Source organism: Euprymna scolopes, chromosome 35 (genome assembly GCF_053919585.1).
Source record: "Euprymna scolopes isolate OS-2025 chromosome 35, ASM5391958v1, whole genome shotgun sequence".
In the NCBI taxonomy this organism is placed as follows: Eukaryota; Metazoa; Mollusca; class Cephalopoda; order Sepiida; family Sepiolidae; genus Euprymna; species Euprymna scolopes.
In genome coordinates this window covers 40,547,648-40,568,014 of record NC_136516.1, presented here as the reverse complement: position 1 = coordinate 40,568,014, position 20,367 = coordinate 40,547,648, and the positions used below count along the sequence as shown (strand labels likewise).

Below are 20,367 nucleotides of genomic sequence, written 5' to 3'. Positions count from 1 at the left end.
GAAAGGCAACTCCTGTCATGGACGTGCGACAGAAACAGATATGCGTAAAAAATTTAACTGATCAACATTTACCATTTACGAAGTGTATATATCAAGACAATGACAAAGGTTGAATAGTTGGAGCAGTGGTCAAAGAAAAATGTCAGTCAGCTCTTCTAATACTAGTCCAGTCCCAGTCCAGCTCGACCGTAGCCGAGATTGAACTCACTACGCGAGTTTGTAGCGTAATTCAAATCTTGTTGGTAACTGAATACTTGATACTTCGCCAGGGTTATCAAGGGTATTTTTTTAGCGTGACGCTATCACTAGATGGGGTGCCTACCATGGCTTAAGAGAGTTCCATCTACCCTGGAGAGAAGGATACACCGCACCAGTTTCTCAACCTGGTATTTTACCTCGCGGCACATACAGCGCCTCGACTTTCTAAATGGTCACCTATCTGGTACTGACTAACTCAGCGTTGCTTAACTTTGGTGATCTGGCGAGAAGCGGTGAGTCAACGTGATTGTGCTTCTAACTGCAAGGGGTCAATTTATAAATAGATTAATGATTTACAATGAAATTATAACATGGTTAGAATTAAAACTGTGCTTAGAAGACTATTAGGGATTGTCGCAAATCCTAACCAGTGTATAGTGGAATTAGCGAATGTGAGACTGGGTAGAAAGAATTCAGGACTGAAGGAGATATAAAAACTGGTATGCTATATATATATATGCTACGGCCGGTCGTTAAAGGTGTTTTTGTCAGTAGACATAATTTCTAAAAAAAATCAAAGTTTGTCATTGTCTTGATACTCCAAACAGTTCCGTTTTTTCTGCTGTTTAAAGTTAGCAGAAGGAACGGAGAAAAAGACAGGGAAAAACAGATCAAACGAACAGAGGTCTTACCGCGTATGTGTCGAGCGAGGTTGGGCGAAAGAGAGAGAGAGAGAGAGAGATGACGCCCATAGTTTTAAAAGGTGTGTTCTGGTGGAAGTGACGTGAAATCACGCATGAGACATGTATAAAAGGAGTTGACAGGTTAATTCGGGGAGAGGCAAACAGACGAAGCTTGGTGACAGTGGTGATCTCAAACCCGGCGGTTGTTGGCTTGCAAAGACGAATTCTTTGTTTATTTATTTATTTAATTTTGTTGTCCTAAACCAGAAACACTTCATTTTCTATTTCCCAAGTTCGATTCAAATTAATTGCCCTAAAACTATTTCTTATAAAATTACTTGACGTATACTTACGTGCGTATTCAACAATCAAGGGGATGAACCTGCTAACGCGACTGGGTCGTTGTTGGGTTTTCATCTCGTTTTCCACCGTCCCAGACAGCGTCACTAGACACCGATAGTTGCCTTGATCGTCGGGAGAGACTTCCGAGAAATACAGACGGCCGTTGGAAGAGATGAACATATATTGTTGTTTGGTCGTCCGAATGAAATTCCTTCCGTCACCTTTAACCCACTGGAATGTCACAGCTTCAGCCGAAAAAAGAGAAAGAAAAAATAGATTTTTCAGTTTTCGATAGCCGATACTGAGAATTAAACTTTCAAGAGACTATGATTTTGCAATTGATTTTTAAACTTGGAAGAAACCTCAGGATATTGTGACAGTGAACTAGTTCTGGGAAAGAAACTTTTACATGGAATCTTCGTTTAGTTTTAAATACAGAAAGAAAGTAAGAGAAATTGTTGACAGTTTTTGTGGCTAAACGAGTTCTTTTCCGAATGATTTACATTCGGGCCTTAATAAGTGGTGACTCCTAAGTAAATATAATAAAATACACTCACTCCGCAACATGACCGTACAAATAGATCCGTTCCAGTATTCTAGCTCGGAAGTACCGAAACTACCTCTCCTAAAAATAATTGTCTCCTTATACAATACCTGACTTTAGCTGGCATAATGCTGCCACGCCTTCTTTGCTGACTTGACAGAATACAAAATGGACGACGAAATATAGTGAAGTGATCACTCTTCCTCAGTAAAGACTTTTTATCACACGAGTGACTACAATCTGCTAAACGTTTCGCGGTCTTCTGGCTCTTATTCGTACACTATTGGAGTTATATATAAGGAGCCCTACGTTGGTGAGGACGGTTTGCTAGTGTGGATTTTAACAAGGGTTATGCTAGTGCATATCATCTACTATTGATTTCTTGCTTGTAACGATGGTTTGTCTTCACTGAGATTTACGTGACAATAAGCTTCTACTAAATCCCAGTATTCTTTCAGTGGAAGTTTAGTTAGTGTTATCCTTTCCTCGATCTTCTCAACTTGACCTTTCACAATTATTTTGGAGGTCACAGTTTATAACATTGTTTTTGTTTTACTTCTGTTGCGATGTGGTTGGTTAGTTTTCGTATTTCATGTAGGTTTTCAAAAAAGATTTTATTCTGTTTTCTGCCATTACTTTCCATTATACGAGGTGCCTTCAATAAATTTCCAGACTTTTTCGTCCTGGCACTTTTATTGAGAATACACACATGAAAATTGTGTTCCCTTCGAAGTGATCTCCTCCTGCTGCAAAGCACTTGTTGTACCGTTCCAAAGTCCTCTTGTGTGAGCGTGTCTATGACCCTCGTTACAGATTCTTTCATCTCGTCAATTGTCTCATAGGTTTTCCTTAAGCTTAGAGAATAGCCAAAAGTCAAAGAGAGCAAGGTTTGAACTATAGGGAGAGGGGGGACTGTTTTGATGCCGATCTTGATCAAATAGTCGGTGACAAGGATCGAGTTGTAGACTGGTGCATTTTCGCAAATCTTCTGCATCTTCAGTCCCTCGAGAATAATTGTGTATACAGTTCCCACACTTACATAAAAAAAAACATTGATTTCTAGCTGAAAACTGCCGTTGGTTTTCATTGAAGATTGGGTGTCAATAAGACTCGAATAAGTCCAAGTTCCCTTCGCACCGATCTAGATGAGGTCTGATTTGTGCTTTCTCTCCACAATCTTTCCAGCTTCCTTTATTTCTTTGAATTTTTGTTTTTATTTATGTATGTCGTTATTATTATTATTATTATTATTATTATTATTATTATTGTTATTGTTATTATTATTATTGTTTTTATTATTATTATTATTATTATTATTTTTATCTTTATTATTATTATTATTATTGTTATTATTATTGTTATTGTTCTTATTATTGTTGTTGTTATTATTATTATGATGATTATTATTGCTATTATTATTATTGTTGTTATTATTATTATTATTGTTATTTTTATTATTGTTATTATTATTATTATTATTTTTATTATTATTATTGTTATTATTGTTATTATTATTATTATTGTTATTATTATTATTATTTATTGTTATTATTATTGTTATTATTATTATTGTTATTATTATTGTTATTATTGTTATTATTCTTGTTATTATTATTATTGTTATTATTATTATCATTATTATTGTTATTATTATTATTATTATTATTGTTGTTATTATTATTATTATTTTTATTTTTATTATTATTATTGTTGTTATTATTATTATTATTATTATTGTTATTATTATTATTATTATTATTGGCTCACAAGGAGCTTTCACACAGGTCAGAAAGGATCTCTCCTTGAGAACAACCTGTGCTATTCCCTGGAAGCTGAATGACAAGTCTCCCCAGATTTCCGGTACTCTCTACCTCTTTGGATAACATTTACAAATGAATTTGCATTATCGCAACAGTTGCTTACCGTTCATTTCTCACTAGCAGCGCCCATAGGTCTCCACTTGAATTTGAGTGGAGTAAGCCTCCCTAAGGTCCAAGTTCCCTTTGCACTTTTCCAGCGGAGGTCAGCGATCTCTCCTCAGTCCTTCTATCCTCCACGACTCTTTCTCGGCTATTTGGCATCATTATTTTTTGGGGGGAGGGCGGTGATTGGGTAATGGGAGGGGATGGAGAGTAGATGGTGAGCTTATAGGTATACAGCTTCATTGTTCTTGGTTCTATGTAACGCTTCTTCATGTTTTGTCTCTGCACCAGCTCGTCTAGGCCCGCGCATGTGGCTTGTGTGTTAGTCTCCGCATTCAAGGGTTTTTCTAAATATTTCAGCTGTTTTCATTATTGTTATTCGTTGTATCTTTCCAGCCATTCCTCTGATTCCAATTTCTCCCATTTTTTTCACAGTTTTTATTATTATTATTATTATTATTATTATTATTATTATTATTATTATTATTATTATTATTATTATTATTTGCTCCTAAGGAGCTGTCATACAGGTCTTCAGAACTCTTTCCCTGAAAATAGCTGGTGGTGTTCCCTGGAAGCTGAGTGACAACAAGTCTCCCCCAGGTTTCCAGTACTCTCAACCTCTTTCGATAACATTTGAAAATAAATTTGTATTACCGCAACAGCCGCTTGCCACTGATTTCTCGTTGGCAGCAGCTATGGGTCTTTGCTGGGATTTGAGTGGCAATAAGCCTCCCCAAGGTCTCAGTTCTCTTTCCACTTATTCGGCTGAGGTTTGGTCAGTTCATCGGTCTTTCCTTCCTCCTTGACTCTACTTGGTTATTTGGTCTCACTCTTTTGGGGGGGAGGGGCAGTGATGTGGCAATAGGAGTAGGGTTGGGTTAGAGAACTTATAGATATGCGGTTTCAGTGTTCTTGGTTCCATGTAGTGTTTCATGTTTTGCCTTTGCAGCAGTTTGTCTGGTCCGCATTTGTTGCTCCTGTGTGTTAGTTTCCACATTCAATTTTTTCTTAATACTTCACCTGTTTTCATGGTTGTTGGTCGTTGTATTTTTCCAGTCATCCCTTTGATTCCAATTTCTCCCATTCATTTTTCAATTTTTTTTTCGGAGTTGTTCCTAGTACGACATCCGGTCTTCTTGCTTGGATGGGTTTATCAGATTGTATGTCCATGCCCCATAGGACTTTGTGATTCTCGTTTTTAAATACTGTTGTCGGCTTATGATGTTGTTGTTGTTGTTGTTGTTCTTCTTCTTCTTCTTCTTCTTCTTATTATTATTATTATTATTATTATTATTATTATTATTATTACAACAACAAACAAAGAAACAAACAAGCTATCAATTTTCAAATAGGGTTAGTCTGTTCTTACGTCAACACTCATCTATCTATTTCACTTTTTCCTTATATCTACAGCAATGAGGGTATATCGTTGCTAAGTAGACACTTATCTTATTCGTCTTCTCTCTTTCAAAGCCTAACCACAACCCGCTATGCATTAGAGACTTATTTAAACTGACCACTGCCCATCTATCACTGTGTAGGTACGATGGACTGAAACGGGAGATGGGGGAAGTAGAACTACCGCACAGATGCGAAGACGTAAAAATCTATTTATTGTTCAAATCTACCGGCTTGGTTTAATTTTGTCTTCGGGCAAATGCGTGGGTCGGAAGTGGGGATAATAGTTGATCGGGCGAAGCCAATAGAAGAAAAACTTTATAAATCGATATTGGAAACAAAAAAATTATAAATTACAAAAAGAAATATAATAAAAAGAATTGTTTAATCAGCTTTCTACTGTCTTGGGCCCGCGAGGAGTCGGGAAATGCTTATTTATTAAACAGAGTCGTTATTTTTTGTCTTTTTTTTTTGTTGTTGTTTTTTTTTTTTTTTTTGGCTCTCAGGAGAAAAAAATACAAGCCAAAATTATATGTACTAGCAAAGAAATACGGGGTTGTCCAGGACAAAAAAAAAAGTTTGGGATAAATAATTATCATTTTTCCTGTTTGGGTTGCAATTGCTTATACATTATAACTCTCGCGACGGCGGTTTTCAAATATTACTGGCGGGAAGACCCGATGCTGCCCGGGATTTAATAAGGAACTGTCTTGTTTACTATACTTATAACAAAATATTATTAGACTTACACTTGGGAATTCTACGTCTACGCTTCTTTTCGATCTAAAACCAGATTAACAGCCGGGTTTGTATTACTGTACACATAGATTCGAAAATGTTGTCAAAAAACAAATATATAACAAATAAATTTTATCAAAGGCAAGATAAGTTACTTTTCTACCTAACTGGATATATTTTTCGTGTTTTTATTCAATGTAACATGCTTATTCAGCTCGAAAAGCATACAGTGTTTACCGATGTATTGGAAAATTCAAAATGGCGCCCGACACTCTCTTAAACACGGTAAGTTCAGGAAAAGATGTTATAAATAATAAACTAGACAACATACTGTTAGAATGTTGCTCATTATATGTTACCGTGACATAAGTTGACATATATTCGGTGTTTTTTTAAATAGTATTTTGTCTAGTTTATTATTTATAACACCTTTTCCCAAACTTACCATGTTAAAGAGAGTGTCGGGCGCCATTTTGAATTTTCCAATACATCGGTAAACACTGCATGTTTTTCGAGCTGAATAAGCATGTTACATTGAATAAAAATAAAAAAAATGTATCCAGTTAGGAAGAAAAGTAACTTATCTTGCCTTTGATAACATTTATTTGTTATATATTTGTTTTTTTGACAACTTTTTCGAATCTATGTGTACAGTAATACAAACCCTAACAGCCTTCCTCCAGTATTTCCCGTTGTAATCAAATCTCTTTTAATTATCTGCTTCCAATTCATCTTTTGCCTTCTTTTTTTTTTGTAATAGAATGAGGACGCGCGTATGGCAGCTGCATGCAAATGACGGAGCCGTGTGTGAGATGACGTCATGGCAAGGAAGAAACAAAATTATAAAATGAAGAACGTGTATGCAGATCGATGAGCCCGATAGAGAAGGACAGGGAGATACGTGTGACACACGTGTAAGCAGAGGGCGAGAGTAAAAGATGATCATCCCGTTAGAGAAAGAAACACGTGTGAGCAGAGGGCGACAGTAAAAGACACGTTCTAAACTTGGCCGGACAAGAGAGTACTTGTAAATAAATGTTCTGCTGTTCAACTGAAAGAAAAAAAGTCTAGTTTTTTTTTTCTTCTCTTATTTCCCTTGCGACGATGTCTACATGTTGTAAAACGCCACCTATTTCTTTTTCCATCATTATTCAAATGACCTTATGGTACCTTTCATAATAGTTATTGTTCTTCGGGTGCTTTTATGTAAAGTCATCTCTCGGTACACACGGCCCAGACACCAACAAGACGTTAGATGCATACCTTTTATTTGAGTGACGTTTTGGTACATTTGATCATGCAGATGTACCCTTTTTGTTAAAAACGATTTCTCAGCGTATAACGTTGTATGCCTATTTTAACAATACCACATTACTGCGCCACTGACATGCAGAGCATTACATAAATTATCATAGACTGTTCCCTTGGCGAGGTATGCTACCATCCCGCAAGAGTTTTGCCACTGTCATAGACAACAACAGTAAGGCTCTTCCAACACAGAAATAAAACCTCCCAAGAGGCTCAGACAAAGTGGGTAACACTCTACCGGGTCTGAGAGAAGATTGCCAAAGCACAGGACAATTTGCACAACTTGCACATGTACAGGATGTAGGGTGCCCCTCCGGCGTTGACGTGCACAGATCATCACAGACTGCCCCTATCTAAACTATATGCATACATATATATATATATATATATATATATATATATATATATATATAATATGTATACATATAAACATATACTTTATTTATGGATATATATTATATGTATACAAATATATACTATATGTATATATATTTACTATAGGTATGCGTACACACACACACACACATACACATATATATATATTTTATTTTGCCTAATATGTGTGACGTCATTTTTCACATATATATATATATATATATATATATATATATATATATATATATATATACTAGACTAGATTACCCGTGACCCGTTGGGTCACTATGTAACGCTTGTGATGCAAAGAACCATTTCTATGAAAGTATATTAAAATGAAAAACAGTATAGATAGATTTATATGAGTCGTTCTGTTCATGATTTTTTTATTTTTGAAAAAAAAAATTTACAGCTGTGTAATTATACGTGGTTTGCCATACTTATAGGTAAATGTGCACGGAACAGATACCATAATACTTAAAGTTACATTCAAATTTTAATATATCTTTTAATTTAAAAGCGAAAAAAAAAAGAGAATTGGGACACTGGAAACGTACACAGTAAAACAATACGTTTTATTGTCGCGTTGATTATTTATTTGTAAATATGTTCTTTTTTTAATTTGCGTTACAGATAAATAATCAACGCAACAATAAAACGTATTGTTTTACTGTGTACGTTTTCAGCGTCCCAATTTTTTTCACGTTTAAATTATCCAAATAAACAATTGTTAATACTTTCTGTTTTCTTTACATCGCTCATCTCCGTATTACGCTATGTTTATGTACGCATTCGCAACCGGAATTCGTAAACCGGATGTTATATATATATATATATATATATATATATATATATATATATATATATATATACATATATATATATATATATATAATATATATATATATATATATATATATATATTCAGAGCTTATTTTTTTCTGTTTGTTTTTATATGAATAAATTAAAATTATTTTTTCAAATTATTCTAGATAAAAATAATAAACGAATTTTAGTGCGAGGAATCCATTATAAACCGCGAAGTTTATCGTTTAATGCAGGGACAACATACAATTTTCTTTTTTGATTTTGGTTTTCCTTTTTTAATTGATATTGAATAAAGTTAAATTCAAGTACAAATCGTGTCGGTTATTTTTCTTTTTCCAATATATTAAAATAAATATTTTCATCCTATTTCAAAAAACTCTTATTCATTAGAAACAGTCTGGCTGCTTGATAGATCTCACTTGTTTTGCCTAATATGTGTGACGTCATTTTTCAGTTAGCAGGTCCTGTCTTTCAGTGGTGTTGGTGGTAGTGGATAGGATCAACGTGTAGTAATACAATATCATGAGGTTTGCGTTCACACCGGGCGTTCATTAAACGAAAATATGTCTTAAAATCTTTTACAAGTCTTAAGAAATAGATACTAGCAATAAGATATATTCTTTGAGATGATGGTAACTAAGTGGTTAAGTTTGTCAAGTTCATTCTGTAGCATTGGTTAGTTGGTTGGTTGTTTTTGTTTTACGGCATATCAACCCTTTTCAGCTTATTTAATGCTGAATCCAGTGATTTTGAAGAAAAATTTTTTTAATAGAATATATATATTTTTTTTTAAGTTGGTTTCTATTTAACCTATAGTTGGGACCCTAACAGGTACAGAGTGGACCTGTGAGCAATGGCAATTAAAGGGTGGCGTCACACTCCCCAAAGCCCGCAAGCTGGGGCTTCACCATCGCATATAGTTTAAGGTCATATCCAGGACCCGTTCTATAGAAACACTTTCAATTAGGATGTTAACACCGTTCACGTGTTCCTTTTCGTAAGTACTTGATAGGGGGTGCCTTAAATAAGTTTCCAGACTTTTTTCTACAGGCATTAAAAATGTCCGTAGAATAACGTTGCCCGTGCATACAAACAAGAGGAAATAAATAAAAATCCGGGTCGGCATTTTTTCTTTTAAAAAAAAAGTTATTATTACCGCTATTTTGGGCACCACTTAAAAATGTTCCCGCAGCCACGTGTCTATTAAAACATGGCTCGCGTGTCTCTTTCCTCCGACCGCAAGCCCGACCCAGCCGGCCCATTTTCGTCTTCGACTTTACACGTCCATTTTGTCGACTTTGTTTTCTGCCTCATGCACGTGCTGTATTTTCTCTCTTTTTTGCTTTCTCTTCTTGTGCATAATTCCTAATTTGCATATGCGCGTTTTTCGGTTACTGCTGCTGCCAGTCTCCTCACAAGCCAGCCATCTTAGCGGTCGCTGACACGTTCCCACGCGCTCATGTGCACTATGTTATAGTAGACTTTTGAACATTCAGTATATTATTGCTATAAATTTTATGATATAACCGGCCAATTTTTATTATGTCCGATTCAAACGAACAGCTATAGCAGGAATTGGAATACTCTCTACGAAAGCCTGATGGTCACAGCTGGTGAATTTCAAAATTGCAAACTGGACGGGAAGAAACTTTAGAAAGATGATATGCAATAAAATTCTGATTTAAAATTGAAACAAAATTGATACAGAAACACATGGAATACGTCAAACTACTTTTCAAGCATCTTGTATGAATCGAACATAAGTTTTTGAGTGGCATCAGAGATTTTAGAAAGGCAGGGAGTCTGTGAGCGATAGTGAGAGGTGTGGCAAGAGTAAAAATGTCAGAACACCGGGGTTGAGTGGCAAGATAAAGATTTTCATGTATAAGGACAGCGATGTGTCTAAAGAGACAATACGTGCACAGTTTGATGTCAGTGTGGGAACTGTACACACAATTATTCGCGATGAACTAAAAATTCGGAAATTTTCCGCAAATTTTGTCCAAATGGTGCTTCGAGACGATTTTTTTTTTTTTACATGGGGGTCACCACTTATCAAGGCCCGAAGGCCACTCAGGGTTATTGCGTGTACAATAATCAATGCGGTAGTATTGTAGTAATCATTAGTATTGGGGTTTTTGATAGAGTGTCTTACTTAAGGGGGCGGTTTTTCAGTAGGTTGTTTATGTTGGACTTGAAGACGTCCAAGTTGTAGTCAGGTGGGAAACAGGCAAGCGGCAGAGAGTTCCACTGGCGTGCAGTTCTAAGAAAGAAGCTTTGTTCATGGAATCTACGATTGGATTTAGACACAGATAAAGAGTGGGGAAAATTATTGACAGTAGTTTCAGCCAGACGGGTGTTTCTCGTGAAGATTGTAGACTATTTGACCAAAATAGGCATCAAGACAGTTCTTCACCCTTTTTATAATCCAAACTTACTCCCTGAAACTTTTGGTTATTCCCTAAGCTCAAGCAAAACCTTAAAGGCTGTTGCTCTGATACAATTAAGGAGATCAAGAGGATATGGCGAGGGGCATTGGCACGCTCACATAGGAGGAATTCCATGAGGACTTTTCAGAAGTTGTAGGAACGGGACAACAAGTGCATGACAGCCGGAGAAGATTACTTCGAGGGGGACTAGAGTTACATCTGTGTACTAATAACAAAAGTGTCCAAACAAAAACAGTCTGGAAAGTTATTGAAGGCATCTTGTATCTTTTGTTTTAATAATTCTAACTAGATGAACTTCGAGGAAACGAATGCCAACAATTATCATCTGGTATATTCGAGATAAATCTATATATATATATAGGTTTCGAATCCTAAGTTCGGATGTGTCTAACTGATGAGCCCAAATGAGGGCGAAACTCGAGTCTTGGACTTCCGGTTCTTTGACTGTCATGGCTCTTGTGAACTGCGACGTTGTTTGGCTGTGGAATTTATTATATACAATCTCTCACATTCTGAATATATATATATATATATATATATATAAAAGTGAAATTGTCTGTGTGTCTGTGTGTGTACATTTCCCTACCAAACTACTCTGTTAGATTTCAGTCTACAAACTCGAGATTTGCGAAAATGGGTATGGAGATAATCGGTGTTCGGACAGAAATTTGGCTGTCAAGGGGTCAAAGTTCAACGATTTGACCTTTGAAAACTCTATCAAACTTCTCCACCAATTTTGGATCTTAACACTTGAAATTTTAGATATAGGTTACTTGGACAGGGATCAAACTTTTTAATTTGATTTGAGCCCAAAATAATAAATGCTAAGGGGAAAAAATTGTGATCAAGGTTAAAAAGAAAATTGACCTCTACGGTCTCTATTAAACTACTCGGCCAATTTTTGGTGTAAACATTCGAAATTTTACATAAAGTGTATTTAGGCATAGGACAAGCTTTTTAATCGGTTTTTGGCCGAAAAATTTTCTGGCATTGGGTTAAAATTCAAAAGATTTTACCTTTGCGGTCTTTAGCAAACTATTCAGCCAATTTTTGGTCTAAACATTTGAAATTTTGCATAAAGATTATTCAGATATGCAGCAAACTTTTTAATTAGTTTTTGGTTGAAAATTTGGCTACCAAGAAACTAAAGTTTAACGAGTTTACCTTTGCAGACTCTACCAAACTCCTCCGCAAATTTAGGGTGAAATTTTAGATGCAGTTTACCATAGAGATGGGTCAAACTTTTTAATATATATATATATATATATATATATGTATGTACGTATGTATGTATATATATATATATATATATATATATATATATATATATATATATATATATATATATATATACACAGATGCACATAAAGTTATGAACAGTACATAAGGGCCGAACAAAGCGGACTGAACTGCTAGTTAATAATATATTCGTAAAATACATTACGCAGAATACTTATATTTTTCACTTTGAACAAAGATGGTACGCAAACATCGTGGGGTCTGCGTTCGCACCAAAGTCAATTTCAAAGCAACACAACTATGCAATGTCCATGGATTCGCCTTAAAAGTCACAAATATCAAAAAACTAAACTGCTAGCTTGATAAATGAAGTTTGCCTTTTATAAAGAATAGCAGGGAGAATCGATGTTGCAATGGATTGTATGATCGATTGTCTGGTCTAGCTTGGGATACATCGCGGTGCATTGGGAAGTATCTTCACATGCCTCCTCGCACTAAATTAGGCCACAATACTACATTGCACTGTAGAGAACCTACTGTTTATTGTAGTCTTTTTCGACAAATAATGGATTCAGTTAACGTGTAAATGAAAGAATCAAATCTTATGGTTCACGTGTGCTCTAAACAAAACAATTCATTAGGAACGCACACTTGTTCTATTAAAGAACCATACTGTTGATTTTAATTGGTTGTCCTTTCTGTTTGTGCAGTGATAATGGCTTGAATTTATGTTTAAAATGAAAAAGGCAAGTATCATAGTTCAATTGTGCTTCAAAAAGAAACATTAATTTCGAACACGCCCCTGTTATATCAAATAAACTACTGTTGATTTTATATGCCGGGTATTTCTGCTTGTGTGGCAATAAAACTTATCAAACACTTATCAAATGCACGTGTGATGTTAAACCAACACTTACACACACAAATTCCTTTTATGAAATTGTAGATAGATAGATAGATAGATAGATAAATAGATAGATAGATAGATAGATAGATAGATAGATAGATAGATAAAAGCATGTGCGATACCCTGGCCTCATTAGCCGCAAACCAGAGTGATAACAGTTTCGGTAGCTCAAGGCTGTACTGCCACTCCGGCTGCTACCAAGCAGCTTTTGCCACCGGGTATTAAATAAAAAAAATTAAAAATTAAAACAGATCAACAAGGAGAAATTGTAACGTCTGTTCATGCTGAAATATTTTCGCTCTCGACCAAATCCAGCTTGACGTATATTTAGCTGGGGTTCCTGGACTTTGTGCCAAGATCAAAGTGTAGTATCTTTTCTGATGCTTCACTTAAGAAATTGGTCCTTCGTACGGAGACAATTACTATTTAAGTTAATTAGGTTTTGGTCAATACAGACGAAACCCTTCATACAGAGACAATTTCTATTTATTTGGACACTGTCAGCGTGTCCTCTTTAAGGGAGAGCTAGTTTTCCCCCACATTAAAAAATGACCTTGTGTCTAATTAGCTTTCGTGGGGAAGTAAATAAATACCATCTGTTCTGATACTACAGTTCACGTTTTCTGTCCTCGGTCAGACAGTTTTTATTTTTGTTTCTTTTCTCCACATTAAAAAAAAACGACCCTGGTGTCTAACTCTGCCCTCATGGGGAGGCAAAGTAAATAGGAACTTTCATGCTTCCTTTTTTGTAAGAAACGAAATGACTGAGTGTCCTAGAAATCCACGACAACCAATTTATACACACACACACACACGCACACGCACACACACACACACATACATCTATATATACTAGTAGAAGTACCCGTTGTTGACTGGGTTCAAAAACAGCCTACAGAAAATGGACTGTGATTAATGAAATATGATAGGTTATGAAAAGGATGGGGTTGTAAAGAGATAGGTTTTGATACTCAAAAATTTTACCCTAAGCAAAATATGATGAAAGTAAAGATAATTTTCGCGAAAATATATATTTATATAAACTTTGTTTCCATTCGTAGCCACGAGTGACTAACAAAATGATGTTTCCTTACAAAGAGAAAATGTTATATATATTATAATATAAATATACAAGAAATAAATGTTACCCTAGTCAATAAAAGTTACTTTTATGGTTAAAAAGTTCATTGGTTTGTATTTTTAAGTAGTTTATAAAAAAAAATGTTTTTAATTCACGAACCGGTTTAAAAAAAAAATCAAAATGGCAGCGACTTTGAAATGGAGAGCCCCGTTTTCAATTTGAAGGAGGGGCACCTGAGCATTCCGTGTTAACAATTTAAGAGAGTTCCGTCAACATAAGGCATATTTATAAACATATTTTAATGTTTTCCGTTATTTTGTGCTTGAGGAATATTCGATTGTGGCATGTGTAGTTTATATAAAAATTCATTTAAGTAGTTATCGCCTCAAATTTCGTTTTAATTTCGGTTCGCTGAAATTATTTCAAGTAAAGAGCATTAAAAACTATTATAAATAATAAAAAAAAAACATGAGCTTAATCTTTATTGACTATGGTAACATTTCTTTCTTGTATATTTATTTTTGGGGGGAGTCATTTGTCGGATTTTCTGCTAAACACTCTTACTAAATAATATCGACGAAATATCAAAAAACAAAGAAACAAAAACAGTTTGGAAAAATAATGAAGCTTTACTTACTTTAGTAAAACAATCCGAAACAGTAGAATGGGATATTAAAAAAGTAAAGACGTAATTACTTTAGTTTTTTAAAGAAACAACCGATATAAATATGAATAAGAAGAAAATGGCGCCCTTTTCAAGCAGAACAGCTTCGTTTCAGTTTTACAGTATTGAACGGTGTAGTATTGCACCGTCGGATTCAGGGTTGTACTATTATAATGTAAAGAACACGCCGAAAGTGTTGTAATCAACTGAATTCCTTATAGTACATTAACAAAAAAAGCTTGAACAGATATATAAATAAAAATAAAAAGGTTATGTAAATGTTTTTAAAAAGACACGTATCACATAAGCAGGATTTTTCCTTCTTTTGACACGATAACAAGTAATGTTCTTATTTTTTTTATTATTTATCTATTATTTATTTTCGAAAGAGTGCCACGTGCAAGTGGAGAAGGAAAAAAACAGAGTTATGCAAAATTTGTGTCGAGAATTGTCTAAAGTTCCGATTTTTTTTCCTTTTTGCTTTCACTTTAATAAGAACATGAATTTATGAGGTGAATTTATTCGACACAATATGATTCAACTCAAAAAAATAAATAAAAGCTAACGTGAATTAAGATTAAAGTTAAGGTGTTATTGTGGACCCTCACTCTTTTTTAAAAACCTTGTTAAACTTTGTGAAATATTTACATTCTATGGAGGTCAGGCGCGAACGAACACCCAATAATTTTATTATACCATATTTCTTCAAACTGAAACATAATTATCAAGGTATACTTAGGCAAATAGATATGAAAAGTCTTTGTTAAATTTTGTGCCATATTTCCATAGAGTACAGGCGCGAACGCAGACCCTACAATTTTATTATACCATCCCTATTAAAGTTGAAACATACTTAGCAAAGTATTCTTATGTACATATATATCAAAAACCCTTGTAAACGTTTTTTTTATTTTTTCATTTTTTATTTCCATACTTTGGGGGTCAGGCGCGAATGCAGACCCCGCAATTTTCATGAACCACCGTCCCGCTAGATCAAACATACGCATTCCTGATCTTTGATACATCTTCTATCATTATATATAATCAGTTTTTTTTTAAATAGTCAACCATATAGGAGTCTATTCGTGACCACACACACTAACACACACACGTTCAGCTTAATGTATATATATATATATATACATATATATATATATATATATATATATATATATATATATATATATATCCGTGGCAATATGTAGCGTTAATCTACATATAATGGCTACATGGTCATCTGTATAGTATGGAAATATGAGACAAGAAGAAATCAACTTAGGAATCTTTGGAAATCATTTGTATTATTTTTTTATTCCATAAAAATATAAATAAGAAAGACATTTCAAAATGGTTTAATTTCATATATTTTTTTTTTTTTAGAATCTTTTGAATATTTTAGATATATGTAACTTGGATATGGGTAAATCGTTATATTTTTTAATATAAAAAAATGAAAATAATAAATGTTAAGGGGTCAAAATTGGGGTCAAAGTTTTTAAAAAATTTACCTCAATCTATGGTCGTACTTTAGGGATTATTATTTGGTGCTTTAAAGGCACTTCCTAATGAAATAATTTAACGCAATTTTCCGAACAAACAACAAACCACTTCTTAAACTTAACAAGGAAAAGGTGTATTTAAAAAGGCATTAAACTCGACGGAGGAAAAGAAGGAAGGAAGGTTCGAGACTTCACTGCTTACTAGGTAGTTACAGCCGGTGGCTGTCGTCTGATACCTAGTAGGAGCAGAGAAGCGAAAGGTCTAGTCCCTTCGAAAGCTGGTGGAGTAAGAGGGAGTTTTTTCTTCTCAGGACCGGAAGCTGTCAGGTCCTTGGGGGTTAAAAATATTCATGCTCTACTCCTCTGATTGGCACGTGTATGGCCACATCACTCAATCAGGGAGGAATATGTGCAAGAAGAAAAAAGTCTATTTGCGTCTGCTACAGTACCTCGCAAAACTTTCACAAGAAACACTCGCCTAGCTGAAAACACTATCAATAATTCCCGCCCCCACACTCTTTATCTGTGCCTAAACCTACACGTAGATTCTATGAACAAAGCTTCTTTCTTAGAACTGCACTCCCGTGGAATTGTCTTCCGTTTTCCTGCTTTCCAGCTGACTACAATATGGTTGTCTTCAAGTCCAACGTAAACAAGTTCTTGATGAGCCGTTCCACAAGTTAAAAAAAATTACCGAATTTCCATTACTAACGATTACTATAGTGTCCAATTGACTACTGTACACTCTTAAACCTTATCCTCGAGATGTCTCAGGGCTTTGATAAGTGGTTATGCCTATGTAAAAAGAAAAAAAAATCCTCTGCGGTCTCCAGGAAATTACTCAGATAAATTTTGGTCTAAACATTTGAAATCTTACATAAAGTGTATTCACACCTAGGGCAAGTTATGAACAGTACATAGGGCCCGAGCGAAGCCGGGTTGAACTGCTAGTATATCTATAAAAGTGAGAATATGTGTGTGAGGACACTTTTCAACCTATATACTCAACGAGCTTTTGATTTACAGACTAGAAATTTGATATAGAATGTATTCAGACATGTAAAAATCGCTGTTAATCGGATTTCATCCGGAAAAAAGTGCTGCTTAGGGAGCAAAATTGAAAAATTGGTACGTGGGTGGTCATCGGATTGTTATACGTTCATCATCTATTTCACGAATGCGCATGCGCGAATCGTTTACATAACAGATTATTTATGTTAAGAATAAGTACGTTCAAAACATATTTTAAAGAACGTGTCAAGCAGACCTAATTGTTATCGTACTTTCTTTTGGGTTTGGTTTCGATCTCAGCTCGAGTATTTTTTTTTTTTGTTGTAGTTTTACTCACAAGAAGTGAACTGTTTAGAAAAAAATAATACTCGAATGCACAAATCTAATCAGTTTCTTTATGAATTAAAATATGATATTTATGCGTATTTTATGACTGGCCAACGCTGGGTGGCTTGCTACTATAGCTATAAAAGAAAGAATGTGAGTGTGAGGATACTTCTCAACCTATATACTTAAAGAATTTTTTATCTACACACTTGAAAATTGGTAGATAGGATATTCGGACATGTGGAAAACATTTTAATCGGTTTTTATTTGGGAATAAAAGCTGCTACATGGTCGAAATTGAAAAATTGATATGGGGGGGTCATAGGATTTTTTCTGTTTGTCAACTGTTTTATGAACGCGCATGAATGAATGGTTCACATGACAAATTACTTATGATAGAGATAAGTAGGCTTGACAACACTTTTTAAAGAACGTTTCAAGTTAGCCTAATGGTTATCGTATTGTCTTTAGGTTTGGGTTTCGATCTCAGTTCGTGTATTTTTTTTTTTTTACTTACAAAAAGTGAACTGTTTACAAAAATAAACTTAATCCTCGAATGCCTTACTTTCTGTATAAATTAACATATAATATTCATGCGTATTTAACGCCTGGGCAACGCCGGGCGGCTTACTACTATATTTATAAAAATGTGAACCGTTCACATTACAGATTACTTAGGTAAAGAATAAGTAGGTTTGAAAACACTTTTCCGAGGACGTGTCAAGCTAGCCTAATTGTTATCGTACTTGACTCACTGCCTTTATGCTTTCGTTTCCATCTCAGTTCGAGTATTATTTTTACTTGCAAGAAGTAAACTGTTTAGAAAAAATATAATACCCGCATGCACATATCTCAGTTTCTGTATGAATTAAAATATAATATTTATGCGTATTTTACGACCGGGCAATGACGGGCGGCCTGCTAGCATATCGATAAAATTGTTGAAGAACAGTTTTAATATTAATAGCATTCTACAATATTCGCAGAGAACTGTTTTTTTAATAACAGCTTTTCTATCAAATAAAATCAGTCAGATAATAAAAAAGATTGTATCTATATTTTCTATTATTCATTTTATCTATATTTTTCTACAATTTTATTTCATACTAGCATGGGTGCCCGGAGTTTTCCGGGTGTTTGGAGGTTTATGCTGAGAAAAAAAAAACGGTCATTTTTTTTAACTTGTAAACGCTTAAGCTGAAATGACATGCCAGAAGATTAAAGGGAATCCGAAGAATTAACACAGTTTCACTTTTAAAATTTCTAGTTATTATAATAACTCCCAGAACATTAGTTTTCAAAGATTTTATTGCTAACCATGTGCCATTACACAGTTTAGGCACATCAGAATTTCCTAATATTATAACTTGAGCTCCTTACCCCAATATCGGGTTATGGTATTGCGTTTCAGGCGATTGTAGTGAATTTTACAGGAAATTCTACTGCCTGATCTTCATCAATAACTCAATCAATGGATTTATAACTCTCGCAAAAGATTATAATTGATCATACCAACAGCATAATTTCTAGGAGCCATCCAACATTGCGGAAATTTTGAAAAATATCTGGGAAAACCTTAGTCCCAATTGAATTTACCGTATGATCACATGGTAATTTGTGCAATTGAAGATCTCTACTCAATGTTATTTAAATAATGCCAATAAAAAAGGAGGTGATTTAAGAAAAGTGCTGCAGAGAGATCATCAAATAAATGTGTCCTCATAGACATATTCTCCAAACTAAAAATCAAAAATGTGGTTACCACGCAGTATTGTAGAAGTGCCAGATTTTCATATCACATTTTAAATGGAAAGAAACAATTCGGGACAGCAGCATTTTATTTGATAGATAAACTACTTATTGCAGAGTATAAGGTTTTGTTAAACCTGTCTTTCTTTTTTACCATTCTAAGAGTAACTTATAATAATATAATAATTAAATATCAATAATATAAAGTTCTGGTGTCAGATGATTTCAGAATACAACGTAAAAAGAATAGAATTATATTTAAAATATTGTAATGACTTGACAATTTCCGCTTGCCACTTCTACTGGGTGAACATAAACTTTACAAAATTTATTGCTTTTGAACGAATTCAAAATATATTGAATTTTATTAAACAATAATGAGCAAGACAACTTCTGTTTATGTTTGAATGATTTTTTTATGATTTTTGGTTTAGGAGTTATAAAAGTCTACTTTTATAGCTTTTCGACAAATCTGAGGCTGATAAGTCCTTTATCAGATATGAAAATATGTGATATGCAACGTAAAAGCTAATGTAATCCCTGGGATCCATTTTAATTTTACAACAAAATAGTTAGTAATGCGCATGTGTGTAACTGGAGCAGACGATAAAGCAAATAATTTTTCACTCGCTAATCGAAAAAATAGGGTGTTTTCTCCGAAAGCTGTTCTTAACATGGTGAGGTTGGGATGTTTATTCCGAAAGCAGTTCTTAACATAGGGATCTTGAGGTTGTTTATTCCGAATGCCGTTCTTAACATGGGGATATTGGAGGTGTTTATTCAAATAGGCATAACGCCCGCGCATTACTAATTCCTCTGTCGTGAACAAATGACTGCCAGGGATTATGTTTTCATATTTGGTACATTACTTATCAGTCCCAAATTTGCCTGTGATATTCGTTGTCAGCATACCCAAAAACCTATAAAAGTCGACACTTCGAATGTGAACGGTGAGTTGTAGTTAATGTAAAAAGTCCCGAATTTTTTTTTTATTTTAATCAGAGAGACCAATTATTTTAAAAGTGTCCTTGCAATTAATATTTGTTTCTAAAAATTTTATGATTATTTTAATTTTTTTAATTACGAAAATTTCTAGTTTGT

At 34.3% G+C, this 20,367-nt stretch overlaps 1 protein-coding gene across 1 annotated transcript in view; it reads right to left on the bottom strand.

Annotated features, from left to right (window-relative positions):
* LOC145259606 (contactin-like) overlaps positions 1 to 20,367 on the bottom strand; it is a 203,633-nt gene that overhangs the window by 79,755 nt on the left and 103,511 nt on the right. The window contains exon 8 of the mRNA XM_080117262.1: positions 1,235 to 1,468. Within this exon, the coding sequence (XP_079973388.1) occupies positions 1,235 to 1,468 (234 nt within the window). The remainder of the gene's footprint in view (positions 1 to 1,234; positions 1,469 to 20,367) is intronic.